General features: G+C 43.6%; 1 protein-coding gene across 1 annotated transcript in view; it reads right to left on the bottom strand.

The window, feature by feature from the left end:
• The window catches only part of LOC126212679 (poly [ADP-ribose] polymerase tankyrase-1-like), a 30,472-nt gene extending 12,453 nt beyond the window's left edge, over positions 1 to 18,019 (bottom strand). The window contains exons 1-3 of the mRNA XM_049940098.1: positions 17,998 to 18,019; positions 11,186 to 11,770; positions 5,860 to 6,021 (exon numbers count right to left, since the gene is read on the bottom strand). Of these exons, the coding sequence (XP_049796055.1) occupies positions 5,860 to 6,021; positions 11,186 to 11,751 (728 nt within the window). The 5' untranslated portion in view covers positions 11,752 to 11,770; positions 17,998 to 18,019. The remainder of the gene's footprint in view (positions 1 to 5,859; positions 6,022 to 11,185; positions 11,771 to 17,997) is intronic.
• Positions 18,020 to 24,150: the final 6,131 nt, after the last annotated feature.

Below are 24,150 nucleotides of genomic sequence, written 5' to 3'. Positions count from 1 at the left end.
CAGCAGTTGCTCACCATACCACACAACAGATGGTTCAAAATCAAGCATGAAGAAAATGTACATACAGTGCCTGACACTTACACGAAACTTAATTACAGAGCCACTGTACAGGCCAGCTCTGGTACTATCGTTCTCAAAGGTATCCGAATGATCTGAACTGGATTGTGCCTCCTTGTACGTGACCCACATAATTTAACTACCTCACATTTCATGTGCACCCTTTTAGATATTGTCGGTTTACTATACATAATAAACGTCCTAGGACTGGTCGGGTACTAATCCCTGAAGTGTGGCATCTGAGAACAGTCCAGACCAAAGTATGTGCTTCAGGTAGAGTCATTTATACGTCTGCCTGTCCTCATAGCTGTTATAACGGTGACAGTCAAATGGTAAGGACACTTCCAAACTTTGAAGAGTATCATCATTAACACTTCGAGCTACTAGTAAATTTCCTTATTTAACAACCACTTTTGAAATATGTATGACCTGTAGGACAGCAGCTCCAGAGAAAAATTTCAAGACATTTGGCTTACCATGTGCAGTCATCACTGAACTGTCCTCTGTGGGACTCGCTCATCGGCTCGCAGCTGGTTCTGTCCACACCGCTCCCTGTGTAAGAGACCCCCTGCTCTGTGTGGTGGAATTACTGCAAGTCTACACTCTCTGTTCTGTGATATTTGTATGATTGCTTCAGCGCCTCAGCGTCTCTGGCTATCAAGAAGGTTAAGGAAGAAGGTGGTGGTGTATATTTGGTGTATAAGACAGACCTGGAAGAATTGGAAGGTTCCAGCTGTATTATATCATTCCCAGATAGAGAATCCGATGAATTGCAAGAGGTACGCACGAGCAGACCTACGGTCACTTAGTTATGGTGGTGAACAAACTGAAAAGAACTGTTAGGAGCAATGAATGTGTAGATAAATGGGATACTAAAGATCTGGCGAATGGAATGGGTTTTTCAACTTCTGTGAGACTGTAGATAACGCGATAATGAATGTCTCAGCTGGAATTTCAGCAGCTGGTGTCACTGACAACGCGAAACACGAAAATTGAACAGAGAAATGTTGGAGCAAGGAAGGCAACTCTGAAGAAATCTGAGCAAACGAAAAAATACATAAAATGATTGATGAAAGACAGAAGTACTAAAATAGTCAGGGAAAGCCAGCAATAAAGTATTACAGGTCGCTAAAGAATGTAATTCTAAGTTCGAGGGACGATGAAGCAGAATGACGGCAATAAGTTTCAGGTAAATAAACAAAAAGTGATCGTAGGATGCACACATACAGCACATAGAAAAGCCTAAAGATCCTTCTGTGAAATTAAATGCAAGGATGAAAACACTAAAACCCATCCTTCCAGATGTCAGGCTCTCAGATCGGTGCCAAAAGCTGCTATGTCGATGGAGTATGAACCGAAACAGGGCACGTGTAAACGGCAGTTAAAAGTATCACGCGAGCTGCTGAGCACGGGAAGAGCGCATCGGTGAGTAACTGCATCCTAGATCTCGCGTGAATGAGAAGGTATAACGTTCAAATACCACTAGTGACAACTGTGTTGGCGCGAAGCTGTTACATGGGACAACATTTTCCTGGCATGTACAAAGACTTTTCGGAGTTTGTAGCAATGTTCTTTTGACAGTCTGCTTCTTCTGCTTCGTTAGTTGAACATCATGTACTTATCATTGATCTTATTATGTTGTCTATTATTGATTATTGTTATTGCTGTTATTTCCACATGTGTGATGCAACTGTTTCTTTATTTTTCTGTTCTGGTTGTATATTCTGTGAAACTACTAAAGCACTCTACAGCTTTACTGCTTTCAATGAAATGAACCGAAAGCGGACTACCAAGAGAACATTGCTGTAAACTCCAAACAGTCATTTTACATGTCATGAGCACGTCCAGTATTAGAAGCAGAATATAATAGAGCTTTGGAAGGCTTAAGATCCAATAAGGCAGATCATATAGATAAAATTCCATCATAATTTCTAAAATCATTGGGAGAAATGGCAACAAAACGACTATTCACGTCGGCGCGTAGAATGTATGTGTCTTAGGACTTCGGAAAAATACCATCAACCCAATACAAAGACAGTTAGAGCTGACAAGTGCGAGAATTACCACACAATCAGCTCAGCAGCTCATGCATCCAAGTTCCTGACAAGAATAGTATACAGAAGAATGGAAAAGAAAATTGAGGATGTGCTAGATGACAATTAGTTTGGCTTTAGAAAAGGTAGAGGCACTAGAGAGGCAATTTTGACATTGTGGTTGATAATGGAAGCAAGACTAAAGAAAAATCAAGACACGTTCATAGGATTTGATGACCTGGACAAAGTGTTCGACAATGTAAAGTGGTGCAAGGTGTTCGAAATTCAGAGAAAAATAGGGCTAAGCTATAGCTAGAGATGTGTGGTATACAACATGTACAAGAGCCAAGAAGGAATAATAAGAGTGAACGACCAAGAACAAAGTGCTTGGATTAAAAAGAGTGTAAGGTGGGGATGTAGTCTTCCACCCTACTGTTCAATCTGTACAAAGAAGAAGGTATGAAATAAATGAAAGGATCCGGAGTGGAATTAAAATTCAAGATGAAAGGATATCAAGGATATGATATGCTGCTGACATTACTATCCTGAGTGAAACTGAATTAGTATCAGGATTGATGGTCATGAAGCAGATGAAGTTAAAGAATTCTGCTAACTGGGCAGCAGAATAACCAGACGGATGGACGAAGGAGGACATCAAAAGCAGACTAGCCCTGACCAAGAGAATTCTACTGATATAAAACATAGGGCTTAATTTGCGGAAGAAATTTCTAAGAATGTACATATGGAGTACAGGACTGTATGGTAGTGAAACATGGACTGTGGGAAAACTGGATAGAGAATCTAAGCATTTGAGCTGTGGTGCTACTGGCGAATGTTGAAAATTATGTGGACTGACGAGGTAAGGAATGAAGTCATTCTGTGTAGAATCGGAGAGGAAAGGAAAATATGGAATACACTGACAACGTGAAGGGGCTGAATGATAGCACATCTGCTAAGAAATCGACGAATGACTTCCATGGTAGCAGAGGGAGTTACAGAGGCCAAGGACTGCAGAGAAAGACAGAGATTGGGATACATACAGTGAATAATTGAGGACATAGATTACAAGTGCTACTCTGTCATGAAGAGGTTGCTGGCACAACAGAGGAATTAGTGATGGACCGCATCAAACCAGTTAGAAGACTGATGACCAAAAAAAAAAAAAAAGCGTGCCATCCCATATAGCACTTTCACACATAATACGGTAAAAAAATTAGGGTCGTTGGGTTGTGAATCCATGATCTTTGATACAGGAATCTTCCACATGAAAGCAACATACGTTACATACTCACTGTTATGCTTGTGGAGTGCTCTGTAGTCCTGGTGTTACTTTTAATTAACGTTTACGTACTCTCTGCTGGACAACAGCAGACAGCACGAACTAAACCGCAGTTTTTGTTGATAAGCTATCGACCTGCAACTTTTGGTACTGATCTGAGTGTCTGACATCTGCATGTTTGGGTGTAAGAGTTAGAAAAGAATTCCGCTGCTAAGTGCTGGGGGGGGGGGGCGGGGGAGAAAGAGAGAGAGAGAGGGGGGAGGGGGGGGAGAGAAAGGGATGGCTGACAAAAGTACACTGAGCACCTCCATGAGGTGAGGGACTATTGGATGACAGGATGGAAGGAAATCTGAAAGTCGAGCTGGAAAACATAGCGGATTGATCATTACACACAGAGTTTAACAATGATCTGGACGATTTGTGCGAAAACAAAGCGAATGATTACATAACATTCCCTTGCAGTATATATGATGCTTGCAGAAGGCTGCAATGAAACAACTATTCAAATTCATCTGTAGAATCTATGGGACTATAGACATAGCAACAAATTTACAGAAAAATATCATCTACACACTCCACATGCGAGTAAGGACCACTAAATGCGAACGATTTCGCACAATGGGCTAAATAGCTTATGAATCGTAATTGCTGACACGATTAATATGTACAAGAAAGTAAGTTTGGATTTAACAAAGGTAAAAGCACGAGAGAGATGAATCTAATCTTACACTTCAAAAGGGAAGCAAAGTTTAAAGAAAATCACGCAGCCTTCATTGCATCAGGGCACCTTTAAAAAAATTGACAATGTAAAGTAATGCGACATGTGTGAAATCTCAAAAAATACGAGTGAGATATAGAATACAAGCAGAATATATAAATTTCTACATGTACAATAATCAACACGGAACAGCAGAAACTGAAGCAAGGAATACTGTCATTAAAAAGGTGCAAAACAGGGACCTAATTAGTATCGCCAAGGGTTCAGTTTGAACATCAAGGAATCGTTCGCGGAAATGAATAAACTTCCAGGAATTTAATTAAAATTGAGGGTGAAGGTATTTCACTGATAAAATTCACTGGTGTTATTACCATGTTCACTGAAAGTGAGAAAGAAGTACTCGAGTGGTTGAATACAATGAACAGTTGGATGAGCACAGAATTATGGTTTAAACTAAAGAAAGACAGAAGTATTGGGGAGTAACAGAAATAACGTCAGTGTAAAACTTAATGTCAAAATTAGGGACCACAAAGTAAATGAATTTAAGTGATTCTGCTACCTGGGAAGCCAATTTACACTGAGGGACAGAGCGAGATTGTTATATGAAGTAATGTAACAGAGGAAAACAGATCATTCCAGGCAAAACAAGGCTACTGCTGCCAAAGATAGGCCTTAATTTTGTGATGGAATTTCTGGAAATGTACATTTGGAGCACAGTATTGTATGAAAATGAATAATGGGTTATGGGAGATACAGGAAGAGAAGTGACTTGGAGCATTCAAATTGGGATTCAATAAAAGGATGTTGAGAATTAGGTGAATAAGGAACTGTGCAAAGTGGGATATATCTGAAGACATTAGGGAATAACTACCATCGTACTGGTGGAAGCAGCAGAGGGTAAAAACTGTAGACAAAGACAAATATTGTACTACATCCAACAAATAACTGGAGACTTTGGATGCAAATGCTGCTCTGTGGTGAAGAGTCCGACCCTGCACCCCCTCTTCCCAGAAATAAATGATGGGATCTCAGCCCTCTAAGTGTGTTGACCCACAGAAATAGGATCTACAGTTGGCAGAGTTTCTGTTTTGCATGTCTGTTGTTACTTTGACTACCTGTTACACCAAAATACAGTGGTACAAACATGTTCGTCCAAAACCTGAGGAGCTTAGGCATAAGAGACCACCTCGGCCGACTACTGCTTTTGTTTTGATTCTTGAACAGAGTAATTCTTGTTAATAGCACAAGTTTAATCCAGGGGTCTAGGATCCTTTCTCCTCTTTTGTTTCTACCAGCGACCCTAAATTGTCTCATAAATAAATCTGTCTTTACTCGTCCCCTGCTACAGCATTCCAATACATGATTTTTAGATGTTTATGTGTCTTTAAGTACAGTGTTACGCATCAAGTGCTCTCATAATCCCTCTCTCTGACTGGATTTTCCGTGTGTGACGTCGCCTTACATGCCATAGTTATTGTTGAATCGGTTTACTGGTTCTGATGGGAATATATCACTGAAATGTTCACAATAGATCACTGTTTTCCCTACCAAACCAGTTTTAATTGACCTTTCTCTCATAATACAACTTCGTCATTCTGTGGATACTGCCCCATTATTCATCTGACCATATATTATGATTTTCTTTCCACTTCATTTTCCTGACCCTCACTGAATCTAGACTGATCCTTTACATTTCCTTTCTCTGTTTTTCTACCTTCTGTACAATGTAGTGCTAAACAGTGCGTGCATGTGTGTGTAGTGAGGGAACTCACCGCATGTGAGAGACAGTGGCTTCTCCAGGTGGAGGAGATGTGGGAAGTGCAGCTGCAGCAGGTGTCCGGCGGGGTGCGTTGGCAGTGGTGGTGGTGGCGGTGGCGGTGGTGGCATCAGTGGTGGCGGTGGCAGTGGCGGTAGTGGCGGTGACGGCTGGTGTGCTGCACATACAGAGAGAGCAGAGTGTGAGCTGGCTGCCATGTCCACATGAGGATGTGGGGGTGGCTCACTACAGCCAGCCCTGCTGAGGGGCCGTGCACACACTGGCAACTAGCAGACGACAGGTGCCGAATGCTGCAATAGCGGTCCAGTTAATACAAATGAATTGCTGTTGAGTTAATGACATTCAGATGCACGCCTGAGCTCCCTACAGCAGTTGATGACAACACCATACAACAGGTAGTTCAAAATCAAGTGCAGGATTAAGATAGATACAGAATTACTGGACAGGTCAGCTCAGGTACTATCACCCACCAAATTATCCAAACGGCCTGAATTCCACTCCACCTGATTTGTATGCACCCACTTAGTGTTACTGTCTTGCCGTCCCTCTGCTCTCTTTTCTGGTATGGGCATTCCACTGTTCAAACTGGATACTGCAAGAGACCACTTGAGAAAACTGATCTGTAAGGCTGTCAGTCCACAATCAGACTAATATCTCAATAATGTCAATACCAGAAAAAGTGTTATTATTAGATGACAGTCTTTAGCACCTGTAAACTCAAATTTAGTGCTATAAATGACATATCAAAAACTATCTTTCAGCTTGAAATTACGTGACGAAAAATTTTGTACACACTGACGTCCAGGACTCAGATAGAAGAACCATTGTCTCTGTTAACAAAATACCAAAGAATTTAAATATCGTTTCAGCTAGTGTGCACGTTTTAATGTTGAAATCTTGAAATGACGTTCTATAAAGTTTTGCGTTGGATGGCAATTTGAAACCAGCACCTAGTAGGATTGTTAACGAAGCACAATAATGCGTTATATATCCAAATATTTCGTTGTTAGCGAGGTGATAAACTGAAACGGTGAGACAAATAAGTTTTTTCCCTCACTGGGATTTGCATCCAGCACCTATCATTGTTTTCAAGCCATAAATACTCGTTAAACACCGTTTTCGTATGCTTAAACAATAGTCCTTATAACCTTCAAATGTATAACATTCAATACATCACTGCGAAAACAGTTTATAACTTCAAATAAAAATGACGATAGATAAGCGAACTTATAGCAACCTGTATGACAACACATCGAACAATATCTCTACCATCTTGTGCATGAGTCTACTTGTTTCAGTTAATTATGCCCTTTAAGGCTATATGCGTCAATGTTGAATGTTTCATGAGGAAGAGTATGCACTTTACTATGCATGATACTTTTTTTAGGCCTGCGCTACATAGGCTACATTTACTGCGGACATGCCTCGTCTTTGCCAAGATCAATGATGTGAATAATAACAGAATAATAATGAATGACCTCTTCCAAAAACTATTATATTGGATAAACAAAGTTGCTTTGTAGCTTAATACCACCTCATGGTAAAAAATAAATTCCTTTTGAAATTGTAATAAAAGCACAACACTTTCAGAATAACAATGGACTCAGTGTCTGAGCTGAATAATGACTGTCTACGAATGACGTCCTTATAAGCCAAACACATCTCTTCTTTTAGTAAAAATATAAACATCTAGCACAAAAATTAATCAGTACAAAATAATTAACTGCTCTTGACACAATGACACAATACTGCAGCAATAAATGCGACAACACTATCTGTAGAACTTTCTGGAAATTTGATTGATACTTGTCGCCGAGTTAATTTTGTATGATCGAGTGTTAGTGTAACGATAGACTCGTACAAAGTCACAGCTGCTCAGTTAGGGGCCAACACGTCCTACAGAATTTTCTGCACCATTCCATAATGCCAATAGTGCAGCTGACCGTTATTTATTTCAGCGATTACAAAATCAAGTCGAAATTATACATTTCACTATTGAACCAATCGTCATGTATAGTCACAGCGCAGTATTTGAGGTTAAAATGTTCAAAATGTTGCCGCTGAGCTGGGGAGATGGGAGTTTAATACAGATATCCCTTTCCGCTGTTTTTGACCCTTTTTGGACTATACAGTTCCATCGTTTTGTTGCTTCCCCAACATTACCAATTCTTCAGGTTTTCCAAGAAAGGCGCAAGTCTGGTTTTAAATAATGGGCAGGTGTAAAAATTTTCATCGGGTCACTTCAAGTCGTAGCATTTGCATTGCAAATCATAGGTGAAAGGCAATAATAATTTTTTTACATCTCTACATGCATTGTCAACAATAACAATTGGTGCCGGTTTTGACTCTCAATCGGGCACAGAACTTTTTATCACTTCATTTCAGGTTTATAAATTCCACTTCTAATTACTGGTGAAAAACTATTTGACAGTCAACATGTCTTCATGTGTAGTCATCAGCGGTGATAGTATGTACGGGGTTAGAATCCCAGTCAGCACAGAACTTTTCCTCGTGTAATTTCTAGTTCAGGCACGAGCATATCTCGCTAGTGGTGAAACAAACCAACTGGACAGCCACGGCACTCTTCTGGTTGTGAAGGATATCTTAATTTAATCAACAGGATACTTCGATCATCAGTCTTCAAAGCATATATTAAAGACTGGGTTTTGGGAGGTACATTTAATGAAAAGGTCGACAGCACGTTTCGACCTGAGCCGGAGAAGAAATTCAGTACAGTGGGAAGTGTGGGAAGGTGAGAGGATGTGGCACGCGAAATTTACTTGGCATTACAGAGTTAGCACATAAATCTAAATTTCGTCCAAGAAATACAGTTAGCAGAAATGGTAGTCTTTTCCAAACGAGCCACCTTACTTTATAAGCACACATGAAATGATGAGGCGCTCAAAGTAAGCTGCGTCATTTCCCTGTGACGGAAAATAAAGACTAATGTGTGTGTGTGTGTGTGTGTGTGTGTGTGTGTGTGTGTCCCTGCGTGCATGCATGGGTGGGTGGGTGTGGTGGGGGTGGGGGTGGTGCTCAATGTTTGTGACTGATGATATTGTGGTCTGTAAGTTGTGCTGTGAACTCGCTACTGAAACAAAATGAAGTTTGTCCTCCACATGCAGGAGACATGAATGGTAAATTCTATAAGAATCTTATGTCTACAAGGTCTGGCATGAGTACAAGGGGAGGAGGATAAACATGAGGTAATGTGACATCCTCCCCAAAAAATGCAAAAGGATTGTATTATTGAAGTAAAAAATTATTCTGCTTATATGCAACACTTTTATACATCTTATTTTAATTCCTATTAAAATCCTAGGCATCTGTGATGTACAAAATTTGAGTGTGAGAGTAAGTATCATTTCTGAGGGGCAGTGAGGGGAGAAGAGGGGAATCATACAGCAAAAGACCGTGGTAGCCCCAGAAAGGAACAGGATATCTCTGTCTGCAACTGATGCCCATAGTGTGTGCAGTATGCGGCAGTGAACTAGGTGAAGATCAGGAATTACAAGGATCTAATATAAATCATCAAGAGAATTTGTAAAATGTACACAAGGATTACTGTCAGTAAAAAGATTACTGTCAACAAAAACTTCCTCAAACTTAAGACCTTGTGTCATTTCCCATAGTGTGAAAATGGAGTTTGGTGTAATGTAGAAAAATATATTTAGGTGCGGTGTTTTAATTTTTTTTTTCAAGAACATAACTAACGATTGTAATATGATCGATGTTTCAAACATGAATTTTCATGTTGATGTCTTTTGAACAAAAGAGAAACACATTGAATGATTTACAGTATAGGCTATAAGTTCATTGCAGTTGTTTGAGGGAATGCATTTAGCGTCATCTCAAACACAAGATTACCAGTATGTCAAATACCACACAAAATATTAGCTAAGTATTAGAATACAGCTGCAAAATAAATGACGGTTTATCAGTGTTAATGGCTACTAAGTGCGTATGGACAAATGTAACTGTAAGATGGTTCAGAAAAAAGGGAATTTTGGTCTCAGAAACTCTTTCATTTTCTGACTATGAGAGGTGGAATAGCAACATTAATAGATGGGGTAGATAATATCATAGGTAGTGCCACAGTGGAATGCAAGTCTGTGGTGTTCACTGGGTGCCTATAGAAATCCATAGAGCAATTGAAACAGGCAGAGAGGCGTGGGGTACTGGTTCATCAAAGACAGAGTAGAGCATGGCACAGAAGGAAATGTATCCAAGTACTGGGTGAGCTTCATATAGCGGCTGAATAGAGAGGAGAAGGAAGTGAGGTGGGAAGTCTCAATTTTATGGGACCAGCCAGAACCGTTGCGAGGACTGGTTTGTGTTCCTGTGAGGTGGTCTTCGGCTGTGAGAGGTGTGAGCAGCCATACAATGGAGCACCGATGCTTACTTCAACAGGTTTTCTGATCATCTTCCATACAAGACCTGACAGCGAACTATTATTCTGTCATATAATGTTCCTTTAGAGCAATTCAAAATCTTCCATGTACTGCCTGGATTTGGAGAGAACGAAGAATTATGTTGGGGAGGTTACTGGCATATGGCTTGCATGAAGAAAGAAAGTGACAGAGAACGAGGCTGTAGTACTGAGGTGTGAACAGCGATTACTCTCATATTCTCCTTTACTACACGAAGAAAATTCCGCAGATCAACATCAGCTGTCGAAAACTGTAAGTATGTTGCCACCCTCCTCAAACCGTTGTGCAGTACGCTTCCTTGCTCTAGGTGTCGGCCAGAAGTGACGTACTTGGTCATCGTCTTCATGCAGCGTGATACTATTCAGAGGTGTCTCATTGTCATCAGCCACAGAGGCACTGAACAACTTTAAACGCTGCTCTATGCGAACAGCCTTACAGCGACCCTAAGGGCTGCCGGCTGCAAACTACACACATCACTGTGTTTGAGGCCGGGTTGGGCAATACAGCTTTGTGTGCACAGCAGAATGCGTCATGCTGCATTCACACAGTGAATGTATCCTATTCTCCTGACACTTGATTCCAAAACCTAAAGAACAACTTTTCATACACATGTAGTTCGACAGATAAATGTCTACAAATTGGTTGTCTGATGATTTTTGCTAGGAAACATATATGTTAATGAAGTGAACTCAGCTTAGGGATTCAGCTAACCTGTTAGAATAGGACAATGATAGCATCACGAGCTACCGGGAAATGATGATCTATGATTGTGTATCTTACAGCAGTGACACATCTAAGGAAACTCAGTGACAAAAATTATAGTCATGGAAATACACACACACACACATCCATAACTGAGGGACACGAATGAGTGGGTTGTCTCACACTTACCTGCTTTTTGGTGGTGGATCATACAGCAACCGGCTCACTTCGATCAAGTCTTCCGGCTGCTTCCGCATGGCATCTGCCCACCCCTGAGTGGCCATCACCTCGAAGGGACAGGTCTTAATAAATTCGATGGCGGCTCGCCTGAGGTCACTGCAGGAGTGGCGGACTGCGAGTACGGCTGCGGCCGCCGCGGTCTCGACAGTCAGCTGAGCGGCCACCTGCCGCTCGCACTCCGCCTTCAGCCGCGACACCCCATACTTATCCGCTGCGGCCAGCAGCTGGGGGGCCGTGCCGGGCAGCTGGGGGGCCCGCAGGGTGTACAGGTAGGAGACCAGCTGCCTCAGCACCGGGCCCCCCACGTCCGGGATGCTCACCGCGCCGCTGCTGGCCTCGAGGGTGTCGTGGGCGAACATGGCGGCGAACACGGGGCTCCTGTCCGCCAGGACGGCCCTGTGCGCCAACAGCCGCGTGTCGCCCGCCGTCAGCGTCACCACAGCGCCGTCCCCGGCGTCCAGCAGGTCCCCCAGGTCCACGGCCGCCGTCTCCGTGATGTCCTTGACTGCTTCCATTGCGGACGATTCTGAAACACTGCATCACCGGGCAGCCCTTTCAGCTTACAGGTGACTCGATACTTCTGCGAGTGACAGGCAGACCGGTCTCGAGTGACAGTTCATAAAAGTGGTCCATCACCAGCCAGTGGCAGTATCGTCACATCTTTGCTGTGTTAGACTGATGCCATTGGTGAATACCTGGACATCTTTAATAATACGTTTTTAAATAGTTACGGTTTTCTTTCAGCACATTTTATTTGCGCGACAAGCTCTAGAATGGGGGGGGGGAGGCTGCATTTCCATAATTTTTTCTACACAGCGATTTTACTTGAACCGGCAATCGTTCGAAGTGGACATCTACCCAGATGTTAAGAAGATTGCGAAGAACTGTGAGCAGTACATTATTCAACTAGATATTCTCTTCACTTCTGCTCTTCAAGAAAACAACGTTATTTTATGGCAGGAATCTATATTATTCGTCATTTAACCAATAGTTGTGCATGTAGCCTTTCAGGAGTTGTTTCACACATGGAATCCACCATCTACTACAACCTAGAGGGTATTTCTGCGAAACATTGGGAACCAGGCCTACTCAGCCTGCAACTCATTCTCAACACTTCTCAAATAGTCCAACAGGACAACATCCGACAACCACACACAGCACGATATGTCAGAGCCAGCCGCAGAGCATATTCTTTCCCTTCAACTAACACGTATACTATCATTTTGTAGCAGAAGTCACTGAACCTCCGCATTGCAGATGGTACTGATAATAGTATGGTTCAAATGGCTCTGACCACTATGGGACTTAACATCCATGGTCATCTGTCCCCTAGAACTTAGAACTACTTAAACCTAACTAACCTAAGGACAGCACACCAACACCCAGTTATCACGAGGCAGAGAAAATCCCTGACCCCGCCGGGAATCGAACCCGGGAACCCAGGCGTGGATAATAGTAGATAACAACTCGATGATTCAGTTTCTGGACAACGAGGTCTAATTTTCGCTGAAGAATTTCTCAGTTCGTCCTTACACTGACTGTGTAGACTGTGTGCATTAGATGCCGAGACTAGACCTTTGAAAAAAATGGGAATTCACTATTTACTTATTGGATTTACATTGTTTCATTAGTAACAGTCGCTGAAGAATCCGTTTTAAAACAGCAATTCGAAATAGTTCTGTAGAAGTCGAGAATTAACGTGAGCCAGGTACCGACAATGTTTTTGCTGATCTTCTGTGGGACCAATGAATGTGAAAGGTTGGCTCTATACTCTTATGTGTTGTACAAGTGAACGAGGGAAACTGTCCACAAATCTTAAAACAGACATTTGAATTTCCATCCATAGAAGAATGCCTTAAAAAGAGGGAAAGTAATGAACATTTAAGGTAGTTGTCCACCGGAAATATTAACTTTATTTCCTCAAAAAGGTCAAGCCACATTTTGAGAAACTCAGTCTGGATTTATAAAAGAGTGCGGGGCTGGTGGTGGTTACATGGAGCACACACACACACACACACACACACACCACACTGCCATCACACTGCTCCAGCGACAGCCGAGTACCTCCAGACTCAAGAACAGCAGCCGCCACGTACGCAAACAGGGGTCGCCAGAAGCGGCCATGCCCGTAACACAGCCGAAAGTGTTCATCCGTGACTGTTTAAACGTCGACGGACGCGGCAAACTAGACAGAGGAGGTGCGACAAATACAGGAAGACTGCCGTCGAAGCCTCCCAGAGGCACCACATCATCAGGGTACAAGAAGCTATGCGGCTGTCAATCTGCAGATTTGTTCAGGTAGATGAACAAATGTCAACTTGACAGGGCATGATGATAAATACCTTACGTCGGTAGTTCTGCCAACTTGACTACACGATCACTGGAAAGAAAAGTGTGTGAATTTTAACCACGCAACCGCATGTCTTTGTGGCTTTGGTTTAAAACGGCGACCTCGTAACCACCTCCTATAGCTGCAGACAAAACAGAATCTCTGGAGGAATGTTAGTTCTCTTATCTGTTGAGACATAAAGGGCTCCTGGAAACCATAACTGGCGAATCTGTCCATGGGGAAAGAACCAGAGGAACACAGCGGTTGGAATGAGAGAGACATGGAGACTGGAGATCCACTGTCAAACAATCTCTGGACTGCACATTACACGCACACACACACATATATATTAAATGGACGCTGCTTTCATCTTACAAAATTTTACTCCTTGTTCTCCATGTCGGTAATTAACATAACAGCAAAAAAATTATAAACATAGGAAACTGTTTCTGTCTCAGTGTCAGATCACATGCTCTTCAAAACACTCATAAGGAACTCGCAAACTTGCGACCGATGATAATTTTCTGACTCAGTATCTCAATCTCACAGTTTCCAGTGACGGGCTATGCCTGTTCAGGAACACCACTGCTGTAACGCAGGACCCAGAACGTGTGGTTAATTTACTGCAGGTACCATTACCTCTATTAGCACGGGACCTTGGCGTTTAATGCCATGTTGCACTAATTTCCAATGAAGATAATTGTGTCACATAGACATTACACACAAACGAAAGTAGTTCTGAGAGATGACTAGCAGGTATTGTACCAGTTTATAACTTTGTTGTCCATCTCGTGTGACTTCCTCCACAGAGCCAAAGCCATGCTACTTGAGGGGTTTGTTTATGTTCGACATTTTCTTTTTTTTTTCCACACTTGCACAGTTAATGCTTCGATCTAGGATTGTGATTACACCAAGACAACCCACATATGTACCTGGAACACTGGAATGTTAGCAAGTGGGTAAACTGACAGAGTGATTGTAAGCTGTCTTATCGATTTGGTGTCACTTTTCGAATGTTCTACAGTGTGAGCCCAGCAGCGCCGTGGTCCTGTGGTTAGCGTGAGCAGCAGCGGAACGAGAGGTTCTTAGTTCAAGTCTTCCCTCGAGTGAAAAGTTTACTTTCTTCATTTTTGCAAAGTTATGATCTGTCCGTTCGTTCATTGACGTCCCTGTTCACTGTAATAAGTTTAGTGTCTGTGTGTTGCGACCGCACCGCAAAACCGTGCGATTAGTAGAGGGAAGGACATGCACATCCAATGGGAACCGAGAACTTTTGATCGCAAGGTTATAGGTCAACCGATTCCTCCACAGGAAAACACGTCTGATATATTCTATACGACACAGGTGACGGCATGTGCGTCACATGACAGGAATATGTTGTTGACCTACCTAACTTGCACACTTGGCGAATGGGTAAAAAGATCTTCTACCTTGCCCGATTTAGGTTTTCATGTGGATGTGATAATCACTCCCAAAAAAGTGATGAAAACATAAGAGTTTGTCACATAAACTGCAACAAATGAATGCAACACTTTCACAGTCGCACAGTTTTCCTTGTGCTCCGTCAAAACATATGTTTTTAACGTTTTCAAATTTTTCCGCGTGTAGACCGTCAAATCCTGCATATGTCCAAGCAAATCTGAACATGTCCTGGAATTTTGGAGAGCGAAGTTGATTATGTGTGAGTACCTGAACTCTGATAATTGTCTGAAAATAAAAATTAAAGTGTTCACTCAAGGGAAGACTTGAACCAAAGGCCTCTCGTTCCACAGCTGCTCACGCTAACCACGCGTCCACGGCGCTCCTGAGCTCACACTTTCCTTGATGTAGCTTATCTTGCGCATGGACTACTCAGTTTGTATATTTTGCTTATTTTTTCATAGTTCCACAAACTTCTTCCTGTTTTCTCGATTGATGTGTGTTCAGTTTTTCAAGGCGTATCCACTGTGCCAACTTATAACTAAATCTGAGTGGGGTGCGATGGGGAGGTTCCCTTGTCAGTGACAGAGTACCAAATTTTCACTAATTTTCACAGTAGACGCCGAGTTATCAAGGATGTAACGATTAATAACGATAGTTATTTGTTCGCATAACGCACTGTCGTATTCAGGTGAATTTTACAGTTCCGTCCACAGGGCTGCCATTGCCCAGTAGCCCTAAAATGGCGGCGGCCGGCAGGTTGTCCGTACTCTCCCGTGTACAAGGCTCCACCGTGGCGCTGGCAGGCGCGAATGCCTGACATTTGCCACGCCGGACATTTGCCACACTTGCCCCTTCGCCAGGTAGCGATCCCTCAGGTAAGGGACGCCCTTCCTCGTACTTCTTCTGTCCGCTTTCAAACCGCCGCCTCCACATCAGCTTCTTTTCCGAAATCGAAATATTTATAACTTTTGGGAAACGAAAGCAATACCGACGATAATGTCAGTACGTAATTAGTTCTGCCAAGTATAAATATAGATTCCTCTGCCTGTACGGTAGCTTCCTTTCACGCTTACTGATCGCGATAGAAACAGTCGATCGGCAGGGGAGCAACAAGAAAGGAACGATGTAAAGAGAATGCGAATGTACGCTAATCATTTCTTTTTTATCACTGCATTTGTGCCTACTTTAATTACTACAACTGCATGCCCAAAAGACAATAAGTGAAGAAGAAATGGGTATGTGAATGTGGGAAAAGAAGAACGACATACTCCATATTAATTTACTCTCTAAAATGCGATATCCCTTGCGGCGAAACATTACTTAATGAAGTGTAGGGGGACAAAGTTCAAAACATGACTGAAAATACGTTCACTAAATAGAGATAATAACATCTATGATTGACATGTCATCTAAAGCCGACGCACATTTGTAAAATGTTAGAAATAAGGAAATGAGCCGGCCGGTGTGGCCGAGCGGTTCTAGGCGCGTCAGTCTAGAACCGCGAGACCGCTACGGTCGCAGGTACGAATCCTGCCTCGGGCATGGATGTGTGTGATGTCCTTAGGTTAGTTAGGTTTAAGTAGTTCTAAGTTCTAGGGGACTGATGACCTCAGATGTTAAGTCCCATAGTGCTCAGAGCCATTTGAACCATTTTTGAAGGAAATGAAGTAATACAGGACGTACATTGTTGTTCTACATTCTTCAGCTCTGGTATTTACAGGGTCACAGAGAAAGCATCCTAGGTTTTGGAGGGAAAAGCCGTATTTGTAATGATCTCCACTACAACAGAAACAAGAAGCACAACTTAAGGAAAAATAATGTAATGTGTGTTCCAGCTCACAAGCGACATTGAAGCAGGTAGTTCCTGTGACTTAGTATGGACAGAGGTTATATTCGACAACCGGAATAAATTAATAACTGGCTCCTTTTACTGACCGCCCGTCTCAGATGAAACAGTTGCTAAACAGTTCAAAGAAAACTTGAATCTCATCACAAACAGGTACGCTACTCATACAATTATAGTTGGCAGTGACTTCAAGCTACCTTCCGTATGTTGACAAAAATACATTTCCATACCACATTGTAGATATAAAACAACTTCCGTAATTGTTCTAAATGCTTTTTATAAAATTATTTTGAACAATTAGTTCACGAGGCCATTCAAATTGTAAATGGTTACGAAAAGACACTTCACCTCTTAGCCACAAATAATCCTGAGTATCACGATGGGTAGAGGAATTAGTGAACACACAGTCGTAGCGAGGTTCAATTCCATAACAAAGAAATTCACCAAAACTAAACGCGAGATATATCTATTTATAAAAGCTACTAAACATTCGGTTGACTTCTTAGAGACAGTCTGCAGTCCTTCCAAACTATGTAAGTGAAGACCATATGTGGTTTAAGTTGAAAGAAATAGTATCAACAGCACTCGAAAGATTCATACCAAATAAATTAATAAGAGACGGAATTGATCCCACATGGTACACAAAACACGGCAGAATGCTGCTCCAGGAGCACCGAAAAAGGCAAGTACAATTTAGATGAACGGAAAATCTACAAGATTGGCGAAGTTTTACTGAGGCTCGAAATTTGGTGTCCATTTCAATGCGAGATGCATTTAATAGTTTGCACAACGAAACTCTCTCTAGAAATGTGGCGGAAAATCCAAAGAGATTCTGGTTCTATGTTAAGTAAACCAGCGGAAAGGGTCAGTAAGCGATGGGGAGGAGGAGGAGGGGGAGACAAGAGACCAAAACCTTCGGAGCAGGTAAAATCGTGGCAAATGTCCGCACACTGGCAGGCGTACCGCCGAGCGGGATTAGCCGAGCGGTCTAAGACGCTGCAGTCATGGACTGTGCGGCTGGTCCCGGCGGGACTGGGTGTGAATTAGAGTGTAAGCTTATGGACTGACGACCTTAGCCGTCAAGTCCCGTAGGATTTGACACACATTTGGACATTTCTGGAGACACGCGACCGGCTGGCAGGCGGCAGCAGCGCCGCTACTCACCCTGCTGGTGGAGCCGAGCAGAGCGACGTGAGGCGTGGCAGCGCAGGTGGCGGCAGCCGCTCTTATACACCTGCCGCGTGACGTCACGCCGGCCGGCTTATCTGGCGCGCGCCGTGCCGCGTGAGCACGCTTGCGCAATCCGCCCTTCGGATCCCAGAGGCACGTTCCATTCCCACGGGGTGTGATATGTCGCAATACACTCGATAACTGGATTAAACTCGACACCCTCGAGATTGAAAATTTTGTTTCGGTTTCAGTTTGAACGACGTCAAACAGAACCTTTCGGCACTCGATGTAGAAAAAGGTTCAAATGGCTCTGAGCACTATGGGACGTAACTTCTGAGGTCATCAGTCCACTAGACCTTAGAACTACTTAAACCTAACCGACCTAAGGACATCACACACATCCATGCCCGAGGCAGGATTCGAACCTGCGACCGGAGGAGTCGCGCGGTTCCTGACTGTAGCGGCTAGAGCCACTCAGCCATTCCGGCCGGAGACTAGATGTAGAATGGCCGCGGTTGTATCACAAATGATTGTGAGTCAGTTCTGTCTGATTCCAGTGAGTATCATGCCACGAAACGGACTCCTCAAATATATTATAGTTTTTTTTTACATAAGATTGAATACTTTGCTGGAATAATAGCGATTAAGGACACTTCTTGTGGATCTACTGCGTAATAACGAGGATACACGATTAAATTTTGTAGGTGATTTGGGGTGTACAGGTCGCCACATTCAGTACACGGAGCTGCCACCTCTGCCATCAGCAGTCGCTCTACTGTGGCTGGCCAGCAAGCTGAACCCAGCTCAGGCGACAGGTGCAGCACTTGCCTCCACGGTGCTGCAGCCGTGAGCCAGAGGCCACCGCAGAGGCTGCCAGGTGGTGGCGTCCCAGCCTCACAGCAACCTTATGGTACCTGGTGGACGATACATTGTCAATCACTGACCATTCCCCTCTTCCTGCTCCAGTCGAGAATGCTTCAAAGGAGGAACAGCTGTGCGTAAGCCTCCATGTGTGTTCGACTCACGGTCTTTTGCCAAATGACTCTTTGTACATTCTAGGGGCTTCGACAGTAAACCACACAGTGCTGTGGAGTGCGTCTCTTGCAGCGTCTGCCAGCACACCTGCCTGAGCGTCTCCGTGATGCTTGCGTAACGGAACGCGCTGCTCTTCTTTGGATCTCCCTTAATTCCTCTATCAATACTATTTGCTCCGGATGCCAGACTGATGAGCAATAGTCAAGTATTGGTCGAACGGGTGTTTTGTGAGCTGCCTGCTTTGTGGGTGGACTACACTTCCAGACAGTCCTTCCAACTACCTTGTATGGCTTTTACCTGCCATTAGTTTCAGATCGCTCTGTACACATACATGTAGATATTTTATGGATGTAATTGCTTCGACTGGTTGTTCTGCAAGCCTACAATCATGCAGTAGTCAGTCATTATGCCTATTTATGCGTAATAAATTACATCTGCTTATCTTGAAGGTCAATGGCCACTCCCTGCAAGCAAGTGTCGCTCCTCTGTCTCTTGAACAGAACACAACAGCAATTACAACCCAAATTATCAGAATATCAAGCAGGATTTAGATCAAACAGATCATGTCTGGAGCAAATTTTCAACCTCAAAACCATACTCAAAAAGCGAGGTCTCAGACAAAAAGTGTAGAAGCACATTTGTACATTTCAAAAAGCATACAATTCAGGAGACACGCCCCCACTACTCCAGATTTTACAAGCGAGGCGATTAGATCCCAAAACACGAGAAATCATAAAACAAACACTAATTGGCCCGAAATCTAAAGTAACGTATATGGGGGAGATCTCAGAACCCTTCGACATTCAGACAGGTCTGAGACAAGGTGATGGACTCTCTCCTATTCTGTTCAACGTAGTTCCCGACAAAGTTATGCAAGAATGGGAGAAAGAACTCAAGAAATATGGGGTTTCGAAACCAATATGAGTCGGCATTGCCAAAGAATCTGTACATACCACATCTTGCATTTGCAGATGACCTGGCAATAGTAACAGAGGATGAGCACAGTGCAGTCAAACAGCCTGAAATACCCAAAGAATGTGCAGAAAAAGTAGGTTTACAAATTTCATTTGAGAAAACTGAATTCTTTTGTTCAAGAAGAGAAATCGCAGGGTTGAAAACAAAATTTGGTAAAATTAACACGGCCCGACAATTTAAATAGCTTAGAGAATTCATCAGGCCAAGAGGTATTGAAAGAATCTCACATCAACATCGAATCAAAAAATTTAAAAAAGGATTAGGGTTAAGCCAAACCTCTACAACTAAAAATCAATGTCAAGAGGGGCAAAAATTCGACACTGCAATACTGTCACACAACCAGCAATCGAAAGCATGCGAAACACTAACTCTTAACAGAAAATAACAACTTGAAGACATCAAAAGAGAAAAGAGAAAGATCATCAGGAAAATTCTAGCAGGATGACATAACAAAGACGATTACATGCTACAACCGATTAATACAACAGAAAAGTTTTCAAACCTCGAAAATGATATCAGCAAAAGGAGAGTGAAAGTTTTTGGTCATCTCAGCCGACTACCAGAAAATCGATTGACGAGGAGAATAATAGATTATGCAGACACACTAAGGTATTCCGCAGCTTGGCTGGACGAAATTCGAAAGGACCTAAATAATGCAAACATAAGACTAGCTGACTTCAAGAAAGAGACACTTTCAGACTCAAAGAAGACAAATAGGAAGTTATATCAGAGAAACCAAAAGAAAAATAGTACAGACCAAAGGTATCGGTTATGCGTAAACAGGTCTTTTCGGAAAGAATGAATGCGTATTGGAAGAACAAGAAGAACTCAAAGAATAATTGATCGAGTTATTTGCTCAACGTTTTCCATTTCTGAAGAGAATTCTCCAACAATAACAACACTATGTGATGTCCTTGGGTTAGTTACGTTTAAGGAGTTCTAAGTTCTAGGGGACTGATGACCTCACATGTTAAGTCCCATAGTGCTCAGAGCCATGTGAACCAATGCGCAGTGTTACTCCCAAGCTCGTCCTGTTCTTCTGTCAGCTCCACAGCACTGTAGGCAACGGGGCTCAGGTTGGTGCAGCGTTCCTCGACTTAAGGAAGGCATCTGACACTGTTCCGCACTGCAGCCTAGTGGAAAAAATACCGGATTATCGAGTATCGGACTACATTTGCGAGTGAATTCAAGAGTTTCTCAGAGATAGAGCTCAAGCCGTCACTCTCAATGGAACAGAATCCTGAGATGTATAGGTAATGTAAGCAATACACTGAGGAAGAGTGTTAGATTCGTTTGCAGTGTGTTAGATTCGTTTGCAGTGTACATAAATGATCTAGTAGAAAGCGTCGGAAGCTCTTTTACACTGTTCGCAGGTAGTGCAGTTGTCTGTAAGGAAGTAGCAACGCAGTGTCTATTTCCACAACGACCTGCAGAGCATTGATGAGTGGTGCAGGCTCTGGCGGTTGACCCTGAACGTAAATAAATGTACGACATCGCGCGTACGTAGGAGAACAAGTGCACTACTGTACAGCTACCGTGAGCAGCATGTAGGCGTAACTATTCAGAACGATCTTGAGTGGAACGATCTCACGAAACAAATAGCAGGAAAAGCAGACGCCAAGCCGCGCGGGATTAGCCAAGCGGTCTGAGGCGTTGCAGTCAAGGACTGTGCAGCTGGCCCCGGCGGAGGTTCGAGTCCTCCCTCGGGCATGGGTGTGTGTGTTTGTCCTTAGGACCTAAATCTCAGAAGCTTAGGGACTGATGACTTTAGTAGTTAAGTCACATAAGATTTCACACACATTTGAACATTTTTTGAACAGCAGACGGCAGATTGAGAGGAATAATCTTAAGGAAGTGTAACTCATACACGAAGAACCAGGCTTATAAGGCGCTTGTTTGGCCCATTACTGAGTGTTGTTAGTCTGCTACGCTTACGAGGTAGGTCTGAGAGACGAGAGAGAGAGTATGCAACGAACAGCGGTGTGTTTGGTCACGTGATCGTTTAGTCGGCGCAAGAGAGCTACAGATATCATCAACAGACTCCAGGGGCAGACGCTACAGGAGAGGTGTTGTCTATCTCACAGAGGTTTACTACTGACATGTCGAGAGAGTGCTTTCTGGGAAGAGTCGGACAACGCCTCACTGCCTGTCACATACATCTCGCGATATCAGCGCGCGCGAAAATTCTGGAAATCACAGCCAGTGCATGTCTTAGCCACGACCGCTCTTCCCATGCGGCATCCGCGACTGGAAGAGGGGAGGGGCGGGTCAGTTCGTGCGTCCAGAAACACTCTCCAGCGCACAGAGTCGCGTGGCTTGCGAACTAGTGATGTACGCGTAGTTTTATAATGTATCTCTACACATACTATCGCATCTCATGCAAACGTGGAATTCAGCAACAGGCTAACATTACACTCTTTATCGAATTACTAGATATTATTATTGCATTGATACCTATGTAAAGAGAGGTTTCTGTTTGCAAATGAAGCAAAAAAATACCGTCAGATTTGTTCCAGGTTTCCTTGCAGTCATCCTGAAGTTGCTCTTTCCTGTAGGTCACTTCATCGTCTGAGAATGCAGCCGGTGTTCTCCGCTAGAGTGTATAGTGTGTCTAGAATATCAGCGACCTATTGTGCCATCTTGGGGAGGACACGTGGACACTGTAGTTTCTATAGAGTTTTCGCCTTCAACACATCGTGTTGTGTTCAGCAAGTCGAAAATTCTCTGAGCCAGGCCCATGCCTGAGAAGATACACCGTATTACTTTCTGATAATAAACAACCTACAATGAGCTACCCTGGCTAATACATTTCTGCAGTGTAGCAAGGTGTACACGTTGACCTGCGTGTGTTATTATCCACCCGTCGTGTGTGGTACAAGGGGACCATGTCTCACGTGTTGCTCTGTTAACGTTTGCCATGTCTCAGAGAGGGATTTAGTCCCGCCGGAGGGTCTTCACGTCAGACTGCAGACCGCCCTGCTGAGCCTCCCCTCCGCCCCCAGTCCCCCTCCCCCCGTATCCCACCCCCTGCCGTCCCCCAAAGCAGCCCTCCTGCACGCACACACCTCTCAGCTGCTCCGTCTCCCAAACCGCCCGAAACGGAGCCGTTTCTCTCCAGTTGGTCCCTCACTATTTCCGAACGGCGCAGAATCGCAAATTACCGGCCCCATTGCGCAAGTGTCGACATCCGATAACGGCGACTCGCTTATCAGCTTATCACAGGTCTGGAGTGTTGACTGCCAGGTGCCCACTCACGTTTCCAGATAAGTGCCGGCCTATCAGCTTGAGATAAAGGTCTCTGCGACCTGCAAAGAATGCCTCTCTCTTTATGTATAAACAACGTAGAACGTTTTCTCACTAAGTTCGAAATCTGAAGTATTTACCAATTTATTGTCGCATGTCATCCCACCCACCTATCACAGCCCTAGAGCACCTCTCGTTTCTAGGAATGTGAAATGTCGGAAGGCTTTCACTGGCCGTTCCCACGTTGCAGGTGCGAGACTGAACACGTGCCGGCCGTACTGGCCGAGCGGTTCTAGGCGCTACAGTCTGGAACCGCGAGACCGCTACGGTTGCAGGTTCGAATCCTGCCTCGGGCATGGACGTGTGTGATGTCGTTAGGTTAGTTAGGTTTAAGTAGTTCTAAGTTCTAGGGGACTGGTGACCTCAGAAGTTAAGTCCCATGGTGCTCACAGCCATTTGAACCATTTTCTCTAATAACTTTAAATTCGCTCCTCGAAGTGATCGAGAGGCAAAATTCGGAATGAAAAATGCTTGAAAGTGCTATGGTTTCCAGTGTCTATCCGCTATGTAGCTCACAGCATACACCTACATCTACAAAGATACTCCGCAAGCCAACATACGGTGCGTGGCGGAGGGTACTATGTACCACTACTTGTCGTTTCCTTTCCAGTTCCACTCGCACAGAGAGCGAGGGAAACACGACTGCCTGTATGCCTCCGTGTGAGCCCTCACTTCTCGTAATTTATCTTTGTGGTCCTTACGTACAGAGTGTACTGGTGGCTCTAGAATCGGTAGGCAGTCAGCTTCAAATACCGGTTCTCCAAATAGTATTTCTCGAAAATAACGTCGCTTTCCCTCCTGGGATTCCCTTTTGTGTCCCCGGAGCATCTCCGT

This window comes from Schistocerca nitens, chromosome 11 (genome assembly GCF_023898315.1).
Source record: "Schistocerca nitens isolate TAMUIC-IGC-003100 chromosome 11, iqSchNite1.1, whole genome shotgun sequence".
NCBI lineage: Eukaryota > Metazoa > Arthropoda > Insecta > Orthoptera > Acrididae > Schistocerca > Schistocerca nitens.
The sequence above is the reverse complement of the archived record's forward strand: the minus strand, read 5'-3'. Positions and strand labels throughout refer to the sequence as shown.